This window comes from Eschscholzia californica, unplaced genomic scaffold (assembly GCF_041429995.1).
Source record: "Eschscholzia californica isolate CP2 unplaced genomic scaffold, dmEscCali1.0.p SCAF_2, whole genome shotgun sequence".
NCBI classification, from domain to species: domain Eukaryota; kingdom Viridiplantae; phylum Streptophyta; class Magnoliopsida; order Ranunculales; family Papaveraceae; genus Eschscholzia; species Eschscholzia californica.
In genome coordinates, this window is record NW_028238309.1 from 55,975,633 (window position 1) to 55,994,621 (window position 18,989).

Below are 18,989 nucleotides of genomic sequence, written 5' to 3' on the forward strand. Positions count from 1 at the left end.
CTGTTCGAAATCTGTTTGGGGTCGAGCCAGACTTAACGGAGAAAAATGAAAACAAGCTCAATAACAATACCTAAGAAAGCAAAATCAGATCTCACATCTTTCACTTGACTTTCTTAATAACAAAAGAAGCTCATAAAGCATGAGACGATAACAGTCAAACAAGAGTATTTCTGCTGAAAAATACAATTGAGCAGATACTGTTATAATCATTATTCAGTTTCACTTAGAAAAGTAGTAGATAAATATAAAACTTTTAAAATCATTATTCATGAACTCAAATTTTTCTCTTGCAATTTATCTGCCAATTTCCTCCTCATTGATCTCTTCTTGTTGTTGTGGTGGTTGTGGCCACATCTGCTGCTGGGCCATATATGGATGAGGTTGCTGTCCATAATCACCCACTGGTTTACCCATCATCATCCCTCCACTTCCAACCTGCCCTGGATGCTGAGGGGGCATATAATAATAAGGAAAAGCATCTGCTGGAGCTCCGACTGGCACATTACCAGTTCTGGGGATCGAAGCAAGTACTTCATCTTTCAAATCTTCCCTCGGGACAATATCGACAAGAAAATCGAAGATATCAGTTCTTGTTATTGCTGCAGCAATATCATTCTTTTGAAGGGTTCGTCGTTTGTTTTCTTCAGTATGGTTCCAAGAGCGAAGTGTTAGCTCCAAGATGAACATTTCACAAGCCCTGGCGAAGATTACAGGAGCTTCTGCTGCTATCATCCTCACATCTTCGTCTGCTTTCATGATCTTCTTGATTCTTGCTAACGGGAGACTGTGGTTCTTGAAGTCGGTGGTGTGTTCAATTTCTTGGAATTGGCTTGCCCAAAAGATCTGGAGTTGTTGCTGCAATTGTTGTTGTTGTTGCTGATGGATTTGTTGATAAGCAAGTTGGTGTTGAGCTAGTTGAGCTTGGGAAGGAGGAAATCCAGATGTCTGTGTAGGAGATAGAACGGAACCTACTGGAGGCGCCCCTATCGTTTGGTTCGACTGAAATTGAGTTGCGGCATAAGGTATTTGACCGGCATTTCCGGGCACGCCCATGACGGGGGTTTGTCCATGCCCTTGTTGATCCATTATGATCGGATAAGAGTCAGAAACAAAACTTGTGTTTTCACTTATCTGGCTATAATAAAACTGCAAACAGTAGAAAACGAAATAGACGAAATTACTTGTTAATTATATAGCAAGATACAAAGACAAGGAAAGAGTAGAATAAGTCATGAAGATGCATCCTGAAATCTACTATCAATACTAATTAACCTCGGACATAGTTTTGAAGATGCAAACATGAAAAACATCGAGATGCAAATTAAACATCCAATCAAAGACGATGAGAAATCCAAGAAAAACATCGAGATGCAAATTAAACATTCATCATAAACTAGAAAGTTCATGGTCTCTTTCTTTATCATCTTCCTACAAATATAAGGAGAAATTCAGGGAACATGGATAGAAACTAATTATAAAAGTGAGACCAAATGAGGTATCACCCCATATAAATCAAAAGATTTAAACTGTATAATAATACTACCGAGGTTGACATTGTCTCTTCATAAGCGAGTGCGCACTAGTCATGTGAAGCATAGTTAAGCTCTTCAGTATCAGGTAATTACATGGATTTCATAGCCCTTGAAAGTCTTGAGGCCAAACCTTTACATTTTAATTTCAGCATATATTTTGGTCAATTACGGCTATCCCAACACATTCATCAATGTAAACTGTGGGCAATAATGTATATTAAACTCAGGCAGCTAAGATTACAGTGACCATGGCACGTTCCTTTTGTTATTCTTCTATGGAAATTTTGCTGCTTCCCAAATTTTCAACAATGTGTCATAGTTATGGTTTGGAGCTTATTCTACCCTCTATTTAACCCGAACAGTTTAAAATTCACAAAAATAACCGTAAAGCACCACAAAACAGCAGTTATAAAAAACTGGACCCTTTGAAGTGAAACCACAAAACAAACAAAACATTACCAAAAGTGTATAAAGCTAACACATCTAGATTCTAAACAGAGTTTAATCGAGATTAATAAAGACAGATCACTAGATCCCATATTTCCCATGAAGTCTTCATGATTTAGATGTTGCATGATTCCCTCCATGCAGCTGCTAACAAATTTACCGCTCTTTCCAATTTCATTCGATACCAGGAATTATATTTATCAATGTATTCCTAAATCGACCTTAAACCCTAGAACGTGAGACAGTTACAAACGCTAAACAGAATAATAACGAAGAACAGATCACAGTTTCTGAAAATCTCAAACATAACTTGTAAAGTCGAAACATAAGCAATCGAAAGAGGTTCATCAAAATAAAGATAGACAAACCTTCGTCTCCATGAGTGACACTAGTTACTAACAGAGAGTTTTAATTCTCAAAATTGATAGATCTCGACAATCTATCGTGAATTTATAGAAGGGAAGCGTGATTGTCAAGAAATCTATTACATTAGCTGGAAGCAAAGTAAAGAAAATGCAGAAATAGCATCTAAGAACACGTTTTACTCGGTGTACGAAGCGTGTGACACCCAATCCTTTTCAAAAGTTTCACGAGGAAGGGAATCAACTGTAGCTACATCAATTTCATTAAAAAAAATCAAAAGAGGGCAAGTATCGCATCTACAAACCCTAGTAATAAAAAACGATGAAGCAAAGTAATTGTTTTCGTTTGTTATTTAACACCCACATATGTTGTTAAGCCATTAATGGCTTGCTTCATAACCTTGCTTTGAGCCAATTCTCCGTAAACTGTACGTAGGACAAACTTTAATAAAGATTAAGGAGTTCCAATCACTCCCAGTCCCAATGATACTTATTACCAAAAAAAACTTGGTAGGATATGGGAAATCTCTTATGACGGCTATCGCCCACATAAATTACTTTTCAAGAGTAGCTATAAACTTTCTTGTTGTCTGATATGTTCTGTTATCAAGTCTTATATGCTTTGACATGACTATGTCAGCAACTAAAACTCTGACCTCTTTTTCTATTCAGCCGTGTTAGATCTGCCCAACCACTATCTCGGCTGAATCACATCCCGGGTATGTTTCCAGACAGGATTGAGAGAGAGAGAGAATGTTTTACTCTCTAAACCCTGTTTGGCCAAATACCCAGTCTGGGATTCAGCCGGGATAGTGGCTGGGCAGAGACTAACATTGCTGTTTCATAGTATTCCTTTTTTCAAGTCGATCAACATATCTAGTTGTCTGTTGAAGAAACAATAAACATGTGTAATCCTTGAAAGGAGCATCTATGACTCTGAACTCTTACATCAACCAACTAATCAGAAACTGAAATATCTTATTTAACATTTTAGCAGAAAGATCTATCAATTAGATGCAACACAATAATAATCAATCACCAAAAAGGACTAGTGTCTTTTTCTCAGTCATAAATAACCTATCTTATTCAGTTCCTCATTCCCTCTCTATAATTGTTATAGAACAGTAAAAGTCTTAACACAATAATTATCCAACAACAACATTAATTAAGATAAAGAGATAAGAAAAATCAAAGATTGTAGTTTTAATTATCAAATCATACCTTCGTTTAGGACACACTTTCGTAATCAAACAAATTGAAACCCTAGGAAAGTGAAAATTTCAGTGATGAAGGAAGGGTACCTGAATTAGAAGAACTGGAAAGAAGAAAAACTGGAGATTCTTTGACGAATTGGAGAGAGAGAGAGAGAGGATCTAAGTTAGGGTTTGAATGCGAGACAACTGGAAGGAATGTTCTCCACTTTCTACCATAGAAATTGAAAGAAAGAGAGAGATTGGTTCAGACACAGAATCAGGCAGCCTATACTCTGTCCTTTTTCCATCTTTATTAGTCTGAAACAAACAAAATGGACAAAGAGTTAGGCCGAACTTGGAAGTAGTTTTGGGCTTTATTTAGGGGCACTAACGGATTGATCACATTGGGTCTGTGGGAAGCCCAAATGGCACCACTAGGTGATTGTTGTTGGGAAATTTTATATACACTTTCCATATTCACATTCGGGTTGACTTTGTGAATTTTCTTTGACCGAATCAAAAATCTCGGTGACCAATATATGGACAAACAAAATTTTTATATGGACAATCAAATTGGGTGTAGAAATAATTCTCCTCTTCATCATCTATAGGGTTATACTTTTGTCTTTGTCCCCTTCATCGTTTATCTCTCTACTTTCCCTCAATTTTCGAGCAACTTCTCTCTATAAAGAATGACCTTTGATATCTCTCGAAGGCGAAGGCGGATCTGGAATACTAAAATGATGTACATTTCCATTTTTGTGTATCCTCACCTTCCAATCTTAATGGTGTACCTTCAATCTCTTCCCATGTAAGGAATGGTGATTTTATCACCACTCGAAGCAGGAGAAGGTGTCTTAACACAGTTATGTCGGTTATCGGATTTCTCAACAGATTCAACATAAAATTGATTAGGGCTTTTTCTCAGATCTTCTAAATCATATCTTCTAGCTTTCTAGGCTTCACGATTCAGAAATGGCGTACGGACAGGGGTTCTTCCAACAACAACCATTTGTGTCTTCCTCTTTTGGCATAGAATCCATTAGGTTTCCATGAAATTGAGTATATGTTCGACTAATTTCTTTTGTTAAACCCTGAATCCTCTCATTCCTTTCAGTTTCAGTTAATGATAATTCCCCATTATCAGAAGGATTATACATCAATAGATTTTTGTTTGCAGTATATTTCCATTAATCTAATGTAGTAGAAGGTTAATTAGAAGTTTCATACCCATCAGTATTCCTATCAAGTTTCTCACTTTCTAGGGTTTCAATTCTCCCTTTTCCCCTTCTGTTAAATACCCAAATTTTTCCTTCCTTTTCATAATGTTGTCCACGTAAGAATTTCGTTTCTCCTTAGGTCGATTTTGTGTACACCAAATATCAGTTGTCCACATAAAAATTTCGGTTGTCCACGTATTACCCACCAAAATCGCCAACAATCCTTAGGTTGTAGTCGTAAGAGCAAGTCCAAGGGGGAAGAGGCTGAGGCCCTTAATTCAAGTTAAGGGCCCATCCCCCCCGGTTTGTCCCCTTGGACTAACAGCCGGTTGGGCCTGAGCCTCAACCGGCATGTTCAACCGGCCCTTATTAGAGGCCGGCTGAACAAGAGCTGAACAACCCCAACGGCTATATGTTGGATCACATCTAACGGTGGATGTGATCCAACAATGATCTAACGGTTAATTTTTTTTAAAAAAAAAAATTAGTTAATTTGATTAATTTTTTAAAAAAATCTAACAAAAACTCACACATTGTTTGTTTTTAAAATTTAACAAAAACTCACACATTTTTTAAAATCTAACGTATCGGTTCCCGAATAATTTTTCAACCTTAGATAAAAAATATTATTTCGAAAATAGTTAGAACAAGTGCTTCGTACATACACAAGTTCTTCGCACACTCACAAAAAACCCACACACGCGTTTCCCACATGCACGTATTGAGGGCCCGAGACCGCTCACCCTTGGAGTTGATTTTGAGGGGCTGAGCTGAGGCCCTTAAATTTGAATGAAAAAGTGAATTTAAGGGCCCGGTACCGCTCACCCTTGGACTTGCTCTAAGATGTTTAGTATTCCATATCAACAAGACTACACAACCCGCCTCCTAGGACTCTCACTTGAACCGCATGTGAGAGAAACAAGAGTTTCTCTCTCCACGTGTCTAAACATATGAGAGAGAAACAATGGTTTCTCTAACATGAGGTTCAAGTGGGAGTCCCACGAGGTGGATTAAATATATTTTTTTACTCCATTTTAGAGGTCAAAGGTTCGAGGTAAGCTGATAATTCAAACGAAACTATGGGAAAGTCTGACACTAGAAAAAAGGAGTCCATACAGCAAATCAATTAGTATAAGAAACGGGGTCTACACAACAAATCTCCCAATAACAAATTCACTCCACCCCTGAGGGTAGAGTTACAACTTAAGAAAATTTACATGCTCCTTCAGTATGGGATACTTATGACTCATTCATGAGAGCCAAAAATCATTTGGGGATGTGATTTTTAATAATTACATTTTATTCAAAGAAGAGAATCATCCCACATGAATCAGGAACCCTAGAAAATGAAAACTTTTCCTCTTCCATTTTTCACTTTCAATGCAATATACAAATAGGTGACTGATAAGCTTGGTCAATTCTGTCAAGGGGAAGTTAGGTTAACCTTCTTTCACATGTTTTGTTGTTTGCCCATTAAAACAAGGTCCTTAAATCATTTGTGAAGTGAAAAGGAAGTAACCTTCATTTTCTATATTTATTCCATGTTCAATCTTTATAAAATTGTGACTATTTCATCAAAGATAATGAACTTTTTGATAGAATAACACTAGCTTGAGACACAAACTATTACCAACTTTCATAACAACAAAATAATTAGGAAACATAAAATCCTAAAACAAGGGATTATATTGAAATGACAATTATATAATGGGTAACCAAATTATCACATGAAAAAAGAAATTGTTTCAAAGTGGTATTGTATTATAAAGCGTTAAATACTTAAACTCAATAACAGATATGAAGAGATCCGATTAAATAAAGTAATTTTGATGTCTTCTTTATGTTGTTTATTTTCTAATCACTTCAGTTTGAAAGTCTGTAAGTCTTAAAACACTAGTAGCGATTCAACAATTTTCTGCCATAAATATAAATCCACTTCCAATCTAAAATCGAAAAGTTAAACAATAAAGCTAAAGTATTTTATTTTAATACTCCTTAACAAGTATGACAAAGGTAATTGGATCATGGATAATCTCTTTAGGTCCCAAAGTTAATCTAACCCGTAGATCATTTCATAAACTCCTCGAGATTACACCAAATAGATGATAAACGGTTGAGATATCTAGTGGGGCCTATAGAATTTTATGAAGATTGCTTGAAGCATACTAAAGACACCGTTAATTGCTCAAACTGTTTGAAAAACGGTTTACTTTTCCCGTATTTTATTCCGGTCCTTATCGGAAAATGACATCAACCTTCTTTTTGATGCTCTTAAAACGTTCTAACTTCTTCTAAAAGATTTAAACCTAATAATAAAACGGTTTTTATGATAAAAGGGCCCTATTCAATATTGCATCTTCACGAGGCACTAGTTTGTTCAAAATTATTCTTTATACTCCTACTAATCTCTTTCTCTCTACTTATAAACGTGACATCTCTCTCTCTTTCTCTCTCTAGACTTATCTCCTTCCACACTTAACCATTTAACAACTTCTAATCGACCCTTTTTTCAGTTTATAAATATCTATAATGGGTAGCATTGATTTGATCATAAAAACTAAAGAAACAGTAGAAAACGTATAGAGAGAGAGAGAGTAAGAGAGAGGGTTATTATGTTTAGGGTTTCAATGGGTTCATGTGTTATGCTTATGTTTGTTAGTATTTTAATGGTGAGCTCTTCATTAGAAGTTGAAGGTATTGGTAGTGATGAAAAATGTGATGAGATAGTAATTTCAAATACTGAATTAAGGAATAATGTTACTAGAACTCTTTATGGACTTGAAAAGGATTTAAAGATTTTGATTATGGAAAATGAATTAGTTAATTATACGCAAATGTTTGATGAAGTTCCTTTGATATTGCATAATTTTTTATTGTCAAAGTATGAAGAAGCTGAAGAGAGCTTAAACAGTTTGATCTTTTATCTTTCCAAATATTCTGCAACAAATTTCACAAACTCTGTAAGTTCTTTTTTCCATCTATGTTTTGATTAAGTTTTCTTTTATATTATTAATGCAAATTATATGTACTACTATTTCTTTTCTTTTTATTTAGTTGATCGTGAAAATTTTGAGTCGAATTTGTGTTTGATTGCAAAGCAACAATTATAGGCACTTTTGTAAGATAACTCACGAAACATTAAACTTTTTCCAGTTACTGTGGGAATAGTCTCACGTGGGAGAAAGATGATCTAGTAACCAAGAATGTAATATAGATCCTCTGAAGTTATTGCAAATTGGTTTTGAAGTGGATGAGTAGAAACTTAATATGGTATCAGAGCTAGGGCCACACGTAATAGCTTTAAAAGCATGTATAGGTACTCTGCTTTCATTGTCCATTAGTTTTGAGTTTTATGACAGCAAACTTAATAGGTATCAAAGAAGAGTTTGACAGGATTGTTTTGAAGTAAAATTCACTAACTTGCAAAACTATAGGAGATAAATATGTAGATGATGGACATGGTTTTCTCGCTTTCGGCGAACAATAGAAGAAAGAAAAATATCATGACAGAGGAATCCGTCCTTAATACGCAGGATTCTTTTGTGGATTGCTGCAAAACTGAATTTTTTTTATTTTTCTTCACCTTCATATCAACAAAAATGATAACATTTGACAATTAAACTGCAGGATTACATCCCAGAATCAATGGTAGATTTCTCTAAGCGTGCAATTATCTCATCAAAACATGCACAGATATTGATTCAAAAACTTATTCACTGCAACAAGACTTCAAAATTCACAAACCCGAAGGTGATAAATTCATCCAATTCCTCAGAAAATAGCGGATGTGTAGTAGATGGTACAAAATGCCAATTCTCACATTGTGCAAAAGGCAACAAACTAGGAATTTGTTCAGTAGGGTTTGCTATTGGAGTCACAGGCGGCGCGAGCGGGCCTTACTATATTGTGACTCGCTCCGACGACAATGACCCGGAAAATCCAGCTCCGGGCACTCTCCGTCATGCCGTAAATTTCGGAGGGAAAAACAAAGGTGGAGTTTGGATAGTATTCAGAAGGAGTATGGAGATTAAGCTTAAGGAAAAATTGTGGATAAAGTCTGATACAACAATTGATGGGAGAGGAGTAAATATAACAATATTTGGTGAAGGACTAGTTCTAGGACAGGCCGAGAATATTATTTTGCATAATTTTGAGGTAGTTTCGACAGGGAAAAGCGATACAATTCATGTTTTCGACGGGACTCAACGTGTATGGATCGATCATATAACATCTAGAGATGCATATTTAGGTTTAGTTACAGTTCTTCAAGGATCAACTGATGTTACTATATCTAATTGCTACCTTTCGAACCATAATTTTAATATGTTATTAGGAGCTTCTGATCAAGATACGATCGATCAAATTCTAAGGGTGACAGTATATCGTAACTGGTTCGAGTCGTCTAATCAGAGGATGCCACACTGCAGGTATTATGCATTCCTACTCCAAGTAATTGGGATCGACTAACCCATCCCGATCGATATAAATATATGTGAAAACTCAGGCCAACACTCAGGCCTGGACTGGTGGGATCGACCCTTTGCCGATCCCAGCCACAAACTAAGTAGCTCCTTCTGTCCTATATTGTTTAGTACATTTCTGAACTGAAGGAACTAAGTCTTACTTGTTCATGTGAATCAGGTGGGGTTATTGCCATGTAGTGAACAACTACTACAGAGATTGGAATTACTATGCAATAGGAGGAAGAGTTCATGCTAAGATTTTATCCGAACTAAATGTTTTTGAACCAGGAAACAGGTTAGAAGTTACCCCATGGCACGATCAATTCACATCTGATTTAACTCCGACGATAGAGTCATCTCACGATCTTCTGCTAAAAGGAGCTACATTTCATCAGTTCTTGACTTACGGAACATTAAGTGAACCAGAGACTGAGTACCCTGCATATAAGCTTCCGACCCGACAAACAGATTCTTTAGCGAACTTGGTTATCAATTGTTCTGGTGTATTATTTGGTCATAAACTGAAAAGATGTATGGAAACTCGCTGAAGTATAAGATCGTAAAATAGGTCTAAGTATAAGAGCAAGAATGAAGATCAAACTATTTATTCACTTACTTCTATTCACCTATTATATATGGATATATTTATGTTTCGATTTTTTTTCGATGTAATCATGGGATGTTTTCAATCTCTAGTAAAATGTAGAGAGAAATATAAAGGAGAAATAACAAATATCCCATGCAATTACAAAAAGCACCTTCCTCTTGGACTCTAAATACATGTTCTCGTACTTGCTAAGTTTCGTCTCCAATTTGAAATTAGTCCCGTTCCCACATAGATTTTGCAGGAGTCAGGAGGAGGTTCTTGTTAGCTCCATGCTTTGTGAAAATTGAACCATTCGAGTAACCGACATTAACAATGTACGAAACCACATAGTTGGACAATAATAAATTACCTACCCTTGACACCAAAGATTTAATAATCTTTTTCAGCTCTTCGGAGTAAAAATAGAAGATTCACTTTTTCTTCCATGCTTGCAGCATGGGTATCGTCTGGTCCATTTTTCTCCTCATCAATACCTTGCTGATTTTCTTCCTTTTCTTCAACTTCAACATTTTGAGCCAGAGTTTCAATAGTTTGATCTTGTGAAGAGGGACCTACATTTTGTATACGTCAAGACTTTTCTTCAACTTAAAACTATAGAGAATTGTCCTCTAATGGAGCTATGTTTGTCGATACTTTAGTTACTTGAGTTCCAACATTATTCCCTTTGAGGCAGGGTCTTCACATCCCGGCTAACAAAATTAGATGCATGTAAGTTATTGGAGCTCCACAAGTGAATTCGATAAATTAACTTTATTTTCTATTTGATCATCAATAAATGGGTTCCTTCTATTTTTGTTCGTTGTTCGACAAAATTAAGCTACGGGGATGTAAGTGAATGTTGGAACTTTTCATGATTATTATAGAGTTAGAAAGTATACGTTGAGAGAGAACGAACAAGTAAATTACATGCTTAGAATCGAATTTTAATACTAAAGTATGACAAGTTCTCCTAAAAACGGCGGTGTTATCATTGTCCATTGTTGTAAATGCATACAAGATTACAAGTAACTCACTCTTAAGACCACCTCTCTCTCTCTCTTTCTACATTGATGTCTAGACGATCCCAAAAGAGCGAAAAAAAGAAGAAGAAGAAGAAGAAGAGAATAAGGCATAGTGTTATAATCCTCTCTCTACATTGGTTTCTAGATGACAAAAAAAAAAAGAAATTTACCAAGCTACAATGTGCCTCTAGTACCAAAAATAAGAAAAAACAGTAGTAGTGTAAGTCGATTGATATTCTCTTTATTGGAAAACCTTGTGTTATGAGAAAATCAAGACAGAATCAATATTTACTTCTTTTCCTCTTCCTTGGTGGCTCAAGTTGCCTCTGAGCTACTTCAGTACGAGCTTCTTGTCTTTGTGGTTCTTGAATACGAAGAGTCTGTTGTCTTTGTGGTTCTTGAATACGAAGAGCCTGTTGTCTTTGTGGTTCTTGAATAGGAAAAGCGTCTTGTATTTGAGCTTCTTTAACAAGTATATCAAGTTTAAACAATTCAATTTCAAATGTACCCATAGGCTTCGCGTAATACCGTGCTCCTCTTTGATTACATCTAATTAACAACCATAATCAATAATCAAGAATTTTTAAGAATGAACAAGTGGGTAATCTTAATAATATTATACCCAATTTGCCTTGTTTCTTGTAAATCAGGATCGACAACAGCAACATGTATGTATCCAGGAGGACTGGGGATTTGCTGCAGTTTGATAATTCATTGCAATTAAGAGAGAGACAAGATGTTAATCTCACACTAGTAGTTAAAACAGGGGAACAAATGAAGATTAAGAGAGAGAAAGTCTGATAATAAGAAGAAGAAGAAGAAGAAGAAGAAGAAGGTTTCTGGTTGATGAGATTAGTGAGAAGCTCTGGGTTAAATTTTGGATGAGAGAAACGAGAAGCCTTTAATCACCTATTAATACTACTCTAAAACCCCCCAAGATTTGGAAATCAAGAATCGGAGAAGAAAAAAAATTCTGTTGCTTGAAACAGAATAACTGAATTTCAGTTAGGGTTTGGCAGTTAATGATAGTCAACAATTACAGATATGGGTCAAAATCAGTTTTGATCAAACGGATGAAAGGCACGATCACAGAAAATATTGTAGGACCTTAGAGTACAGAGTCAAGAAAGAGTTAGTTGAAGACCTTTTTCTACCGTTTCGAAATAGCAAGGGCGGAGCCAGGATTTGAAGTTACCCCGGACTAGCCTAAAAATGATCAAAGAGCCAAAATTTCGTTTCTAAAGTATATATATTAACGAGTAGTAGTTTGAGAAGTAATTTTTTTCGAATATTTAAAATTTCGTTAATAGTTCAAACATAACTTACGAAAAACTAACCTCGACAAATTATAATGTATATGATCATTGTTAATTTGGGTCGAAGAAATAGCTAAAACATAATTTGGATGGAACCTAACAAATTGAGTAAATTTTGACTTGACACAAAAAGATGATCAAAAGAAAACTAGATACAGAAGTAGGGGGCAGAATTTGGGATTAAAAGTGCAAACACATATGATAGAAGGGCTCATATGGAATTAATTTAAGTGATAGAAATTAAAAAAGGGAAGGGGGTTACGAACTCGTGTGGGCTATGTGTTGGACCAAGGTGAAGACCGCCCTGACTGCCTCCTAGTTATGTTTTATTTCTCCTTTATTCTTATTACGTATCCCCTGACTGCAGCCAGGGGTAGCCTCCCCCTGGCTCCGCCCTTGAGTATGAAATTAAATCCACATCAGGTAAACCTAATCTAGCCGCCCAAACAAAAAACTGTGAAAACCAACAAAATTATTAAGGCAGAATGAAAGAAGACTAAAATGGGGAAAATGTGAGGGGTTTAATCATCAATGTAACCACTCGTGAAACGGAAATCAAATCCTGATTTTTCAACAAGTTTTGTACTGAGAGCATCATAACAAGCAAGACCTTGGTGAATGTCTCGAGATTCGAGAAGGCGTTGAAGTGACGGTGAAGGAGAATCAAAGCTCTTTCTCTCTCCTAAAGAAGATTTCGTATTTAAGCTGAAACATTTGTTTGAAGAACGATAATTATTTGGGACTAAATCTTAAATAATACAAGAAAAAGAAAAGGGCTATTTTAAGAAGTTAAAATTTGACTTTTTAGTCAATGCATAGAAACCACAAAAGGGGGTCATCTCGGCATTTCTCATACTTTAGGGGGTCATGCAGGAATTCGGTAACACTTTAGGGGGCGAATCGAGAAATAACCATTCATAAATCGAAACAACCCCGCCAAGAACCATTCTCGAGACTCGCAATCTCTCTATCTTTTTTTCTTTCTTTACTCCCAATCTTGTTTTCCTCTTCCGTCAACTATCCTCTTCTTTTTGTTCTTTTTGGTTGGGTTAATTAGTAGTCTAGTCTAGGACCCAAAGTTCTTAAAAGTGATACATAAAGAGTTCAAATTAGGACTTGGCCCAAGTACATAATTCATACATGATTCAGTGTCCAAATTCAAAGTTACTCAAAAATTCTGTTTGAAACTATGATGTGTTATAATATAGCTATTATAAGTTATAACAACATAAGTGTAGATATCTGCACCGACGGGACTCGATTATGCTTTAGTTCTGTGTGTCAACAACGTTTGGTTGGAGTAGTTATCAAGTTGATTTTCACCCTCTAAAGTTTGGGTTCGAGACACATAGTAATCATCATAGCTAGCATTCAAATGGCCAATACTCTTTGATAATATAAACTCTTTATTAGAAGATAGAGTAACATACTACACATTAGGAGAAAGACAAGAACACGAAAAGCTAAAATGAGCGAAGAGTTAAAAGAGATTATTAACCTAAACAACTACCCTTCTTCTTCATCAACTCATACACCAACATACTTAACTTCCATTTTTCACATTTTAAAGGAACTTTACAACTGTAACTCTGTTAACTGTCAAACCCCCCATATAGATCACTCTGTTGCTGCAACAACTGTTGGTCCTTCTACCTGAAAACAATTTACCAATGTAAAAAAAATATATATTTGGTTCAATAAAGAATGAAATGTGTTGTCTGGTTCGTTACCTTGAATGTTGCTCCCCAAATTTCTTCATCAGTTGCAGGAATGGCAGTGATCTTGTTCTTAGGATTTTCGTAGCTTCTCAGCCCTCCTACTGTAGTGGAGAAATAACATCCTGTAATTTATCACTCATTAGTTATACAGAGGTTTTAAGACAATTCACTAAAGAAAGTCGGAATATAATATAACGAATATAATGTTTGTTTTCGTTTTTGTAAGTCAAATTTGAAATTTTACTCGAGTTTCGAATTTACTCTAGGCAGAATTTAGATTGTTTGTTTTTCTCTGACTCATGGTGTCTAACTCGTCTGAATAGTTAATTTTGGTCCATTTGATTTAGACGAGTCAGAGAGTCAGATTCAGACAAAGAAAAAAACAGCCCAATTTTATCATTTCAAACTAGAAAAAAAATGTGATTTTTTGGTTGTCGGAGGTAGTGCAAATACATAAATTGCACATCTAGTAAGTAGTAAGAGAGTGTTCATCGTAGCAAAACCGAAGCAGGGTAAACTATGAGGCCCGTCAAACATATTAGTAGATAAGTTACTTCGAAATGTATGGTCAAGAAACTATGTTGAACTCCTGAAATAAAAGTTAACTACAGATCTTTCGAGAATTAATATGATATTTATTAGTTACCTTGAGGAAAAGATGCAAGGGATTTGCCACAAGCACCTTTAAGCAATTCAATGTCATCAGCGAAAGCGACATATCCATCGGCAGTGATTCCCCAAAACAACGGAACCTTACCGTGTTGATCCTGTCAAACATATATGTATAACTGAGATTAATATCGATTCTCAAAAATCACCAAAACACAACCTTTATTTCTATTGTTATAGTTGTTTTTTGAAGACGTTTTCACTTACAGAAGCAACGAATAATGTTGAAGTTGTATGATCGAACACAACAAAGGCAAAATTGCCGTTGAGATGTCCGACAACATGGTTAGGGGGATAAGGAGCACGGTCACGAAGAGCCTTATAAGCTTCGATAACCAACATAACCTCATTTGCAGATTTAGTAAGTCCATATTGCTGCTTTAGGCTTCCCAAGTTATCGAGCGCGCCTTCAAACAAACAGAATATTTCATCCTTCACAGCAAATGATCTGTGTATCCATTACAAAACAAATTGTAGGATTAACAATTTGGCACAATAAATAAAAGTGAAATGATAAAGTGGTATATGTTATATCACATTTAGAATCCACTTTTTTGGTTCTTCTTTAAGTTTAGAATTGATATGAGAAGATTATAAGGTAATGCCCAAATAGTTTTATTTATTTTAGGAATTTTTTTTTTTTTTTTGGAGAAATCGACTACGATCTGTGTTAGTCGTTATAAGACATTGATACATCATGAAAACGTGATAAGCACGATAACCGCCTAAGTTAAACCAATAATGAAAGAGGCCTAACATCCGATAACATGAAACATGTCTAAAGCCTGACAAACTTATTACATTATTTATAGTTTTATACCTTTAATATAACCCAAATTCAATAACCATGAATTCTACCTCTTCTGAGAATCAAACCTGAGACCTTTAAGATTTTGAAGTTTATGTAACACTATCAATCACTTGACCCTGTAAATTAGGTTACCCTTCCTTGTAGTTAAGGTTGGCTAAAATCTACTACCCAGAAACCAAATTCAATAACTATGAATTCTACCTCCTCTGAGAACCGAATCGAGCCTGAGACCTTAAAGATTTTGAAATTTATGTCAACCCTATCAATCACTTTACCCCATAAATTAGGTTACCCTTCCTTCTAGGGCTGGCTAAAATCTACTACCCATAATTCCATAAACCAACCGTGGATGCCCAAAATACAAGGCAAAAACATGTGAGAAAAAGGAAAAGTTCTTCGAACTATCTAGCAAACAAACACGGGTTCGGGGACTCTAGAACTCCCCACTAGTAATAAACGACGCGAGGTAACCCACCTGTCAACCCGCCAGATAAGATGAGTCCCGTTATCGTTTACTAAAATCAAACAGATCTCATACCAATTTGACACGTGTACGGTGAAGTCCTTAAAGACAAGTTTGACTTTGAGTAAAAACAAATTCAGCTCAAACCGTTTCAGTAAGATCACCAAACTTCGTGATATACGTTTTTAATAAAATAAACGGCTAGGATTAAACTAAGCTAACAAAGAAGCTCCTTGATCTGTTATCAAACAAACTTTCATAGTAGATCGCACGGCTAAAATTAACCTTTTTCATTAAAGAAGATGAGATCGAAGCAGGAAATCATCGTGCATGTAGTTTTAGTTAGTACTTTCTTAATCGACCGATTAGCTGACTTGATTATAATCATAAAAAAGTTACTGAGTATTAAATTTCCGATGATGAATTGTTAATTATATTTAATTTAGTTTAATTCAATTACCTTGGTTGAATCGGCGACTCGTTTTGATGAGTGAAAGCCAACTGGACATGATCACCGATTTGAATAGAGACGGCAGAACCATTCATTTCAATGAATCGGTTCATTAACGCCGTTGCCGTAATCTTTGGCGAAGGAGTTCGGCTACCGGCTGCTACAAGTTCATCAGGTGGAGTCACTATAACGCTGCTAAATAATCCCAACATGATTGATTCCTCTCTCTCTCTTTCTCTCTCTAACTCTTAACTCTTTCTCTCTCTAAGTTATGAAAAAAGATGATAGATGAGATGGGAGATGGAAGAGGATAAGAAAGAAGAAATTGAAATTTATAAGCAAATGAGTGGAGGGTAATATCGTCATTTATAAAGTATTCACCAGTTTTATGGATTGTTTTGGGATTGATGACAAGTGCGTGGACCCACATCAGCAGGTGGAGGATGATTCTCCTTGTTCATTTTAGGGGTTATGTGTGGGACCCACGTTGGCTCAACTTTCAAAGAAAAACCCTTCCTTGAAAATGAATTATAATCTTGTTTTATAATGTAATTTTTGAGTAATTCAAAATCAAGATGGTTAATCAATTCTTTCTTTGAAGTGAAAATATGGACAAGAAAAGACTTAATCCTTGTAACAAAAGATAATATCATTCCATTTAGATATTGGATATCATATAAATGCAATTGAAGTCATAAATAACTTTATAAATAGACTCAAATTTAATACAATTAAATAATGGTAAATTTGATTTGAAAGACAAAGCAAATTGTGTAATAAGGCTAATTTTTGGGTGACCACCTTTTGTAGTCAACCTCTTTTTTTGGTTGAAATGTAGACAACCTCTTTAGATTGAATAAAGAGAAGAAGGTGAAGTGGATGAGAGAAAGAGATGTGAAGTGGATCAGTAGGAGAATGAAGTGGAGGAACTTGATAAATATAATAAATTTTTATAAATGAGGTAGAAATAATAAATTTGTAGTGACAAAAAATGCAAAAAGGTATAAAGTTATAAATAGAGAGTTTGATAAAAATATAACCAAAATGAACTGTCAGACACCATTAAGAGTCAAATCAAACTGTAAAACGTTTACAGGGCTCAAAATAGCCCGTTAATTACAAATAGGGTTAAACAGAATAAATCTTAATCTATCACTAAAACAAAGCTCTATTTCATATTTTCTTTTTTTTTTAAAATAATATACAACCACCCTTAAGAGATTTCCTAATTGTAGATTAACTAGGTATAATATCCTGTGCTCACAGGATACAAATAGTTCTATCAAATAAGTGACGTAAAATTTGGCAAAAACGATGAAATCTAGTTTTTTTATATGTTCAAAAATGATGAAACTACAACATCCTTATGGCATTATTAAAAAAATCGCTAATAACTTTATGTGTTAAGTCTCGATTGAAATTCTCATTTCTAGGTGGCAAAATAGATCCTCTCATTTTTGTACGTGTGAAATGCAAATATATAAAGCTGTTTAATTTACTTGTATAGTGTTATTATTTTGTAATATTATAATTAGTTATTTTGGACGTATATGAGGACTTAGATTTTTACTGATTTAAATATGAAAAATGGTTAGACAATAAGATATCTCAAGAGGTCCATCGCCTCTTGATGTTGTGGCTTAACACTTACTCCACAATCCAGAGTTCCCAGGTTCGAACCCATGGAAGTAGAAATCCTGGATATGTTGATCATAACCATAAAATAAATTAAATTAGGTGGATTTTAGGCCTCTTGGGATGACCTTTAGTGGCTCAAGATGTCTTAAATCAAATTGTCATAATACTAATTCCATTCATGAGTATCGTTGTATTTTTGTATCATCTCTTCATAGTTTATCAATGTTTTATAATAACTCTTGTGGTGTGCATTAAGAAAAAAAAATCTCAAGAAGACACTAAAGAGTTTTATCTAAAGATATCTCTGTTTAACTACCGTAATATCATCTTCGAGATATACAAAGAATTTTGTATTGGAGAGAGATTTTAAAGAATTTTTTACAAATTCTATTTGTCACTGAGAATTTGTAAGATGGAGTTTTACATTACAAATATTCGTGTAATTAGAGTGAGACTTCAAGATTCAGAAAAAAAAAAGTAAAATAAAAAGAAAACGATTTAATCCCATCTCAGAAAATTTCCTTCTCCTATGTATTTTCTCTTGTCTTCGAGGATTTTGTCTAAAATCTTTTGTACACTTAGCATTTTTCAATCTTTAAACTCCTAGCTGTAGTCCTTTATTAATAATATGAATACTTGTTGGATTGTAATCCTTCTATGTAATTCTGGTTTATCTTAATAATATGAATACCGCCTAAACTAAATTTGTATTTATGATGTATACTCCACAAAAAATAAATGCACATGAACACTAGGACCGACACCGTTATACAAATATACAATCATGTTCTTAGTATAATTTAAAACTTTATGGAGCAAGATGCAAAACTTTTGTACTAGTGGCAAGAGAAACTGCAATTTAGTACCATATAAACTCATTACTTAATGTTTATTTCATCATTTGCAACTAAAGTGTAGGTAATATCGTCTAGATTAAGAATCTAATTAGTAATATTTATATAATTTAATTTAAAAATTGTGAGAAACTATAAATATATGTGTAAAACTGTTGGCTTGTGTATGCTAGATAACCTATTGGCCGGATTCTTGTAATACACTTCTTAAATAAATTCTTGTTATGAATATTTTTTTTAAAAC

The 18,989-nt window shown here is 34.8% G+C and overlaps 4 protein-coding genes across 5 annotated transcripts in view; 1 reads left to right on the forward strand and 3 right to left on the reverse strand.

Moving 5' to 3' along the window:
* The window catches only part of ECR1 (E1 C-terminal related 1), a 65,302-nt gene that overhangs the window by 22,266 nt on the left and 24,047 nt on the right, over positions 1–18,989 (reverse strand). The gene's annotated exons all lie outside the window — the stretch shown is intronic.
* Positions 88–3,863, reverse strand: LOC147559266 (nuclear transcription factor Y subunit C-3-like). 2 transcript variants are annotated; one of them, XM_086661121.1, is made up of 2 exons: positions 3,643–3,863; positions 88–1,146 (listed from the first exon to the last, which is right to left on the reverse strand). In XM_086661121.1, the coding sequence occupies exon 2, from the start codon at positions 1,084–1,086 to the stop codon at positions 295–297; it is 792 nt and encodes a 263-aa protein (XP_086517247.1). In that variant the 5' UTR covers positions 1,087–1,146; positions 3,643–3,863; the 3' UTR covers positions 88–294. The 2 variants fall into 2 exon arrangements, with proteins under 2 accessions (XP_086517247.1, XP_086517248.1); XM_086661122.1 differs by having other exon boundaries at positions 3,563–3,840.
* LOC147559267 (putative pectate lyase P56) lies at positions 7,130–9,994 on the forward strand. Its single transcript, XM_086661141.1, has 3 exons — positions 7,130–7,714; positions 8,382–9,181; positions 9,396–9,994. Exons 1-3 carry the CDS (start codon positions 7,367–7,369, stop codon positions 9,763–9,765), a joined length of 1,518 nt encoding a protein of 505 aa, XP_086517267.1. The 5' UTR covers positions 7,130–7,366; the 3' UTR covers positions 9,766–9,994.
* Positions 13,530–16,593, reverse strand: AILP1 (aluminum induced protein with YGL and LRDR motifs). Its single transcript, XM_086661123.1, has 5 exons — positions 16,263–16,593; positions 14,736–14,976; positions 14,506–14,626; positions 13,872–13,981; positions 13,530–13,794 (listed from the first exon to the last, which is right to left on the reverse strand). Exons 1-5 carry the CDS (start codon positions 16,463–16,465, stop codon positions 13,759–13,761), a joined length of 711 nt encoding a protein of 236 aa, XP_086517249.1. The 5' UTR covers positions 16,466–16,593; the 3' UTR covers positions 13,530–13,758.

Excerpts from the sequence above, each read along its gene's own strand:
- AILP1 (XM_086661123.1), bottom strand. The coding sequence starts at position 16,465 with ATGTTGGGATTATTTAGCAGCGTTATAGTGACTCCACCTGATGAACTT. Across the intron at positions 14,977-16,262 it reads GAGTCGCCGATTCAACCAAG|ATCATTTGCTGTGAAGGATG; the intron begins GTAATTGAATTA and ends ATGGATACACAG. Across the intron at positions 13,982-14,505 it reads CCTTGCATCTTTTCCTCAAG|GATGTTATTTCTCCACTACA; the intron begins GTAACTAATAAA and ends GATAAATTACAG.
- LOC147559267 (XM_086661141.1), top strand. The coding sequence starts at position 7,367 with ATGTTTAGGGTTTCAATGGGTTCATGTGTTATGCTTATGTTTGTTAGT. Across the intron at positions 7,715-8,381 it reads CAACAAATTTCACAAACTCT|GATTACATCCCAGAATCAAT; the intron begins GTAAGTTCTTTT and ends ATTAAACTGCAG. Across the intron at positions 9,182-9,395 it reads CAGAGGATGCCACACTGCAG|GTGGGGTTATTGCCATGTAG; the intron begins GTATTATGCATT and ends CATGTGAATCAG.
- LOC147559266 (XM_086661121.1), bottom strand. The coding sequence starts at position 1,086 with ATGGATCAACAAGGGCATGGACAAACCCCCGTCATGGGCGTGCCCGGA.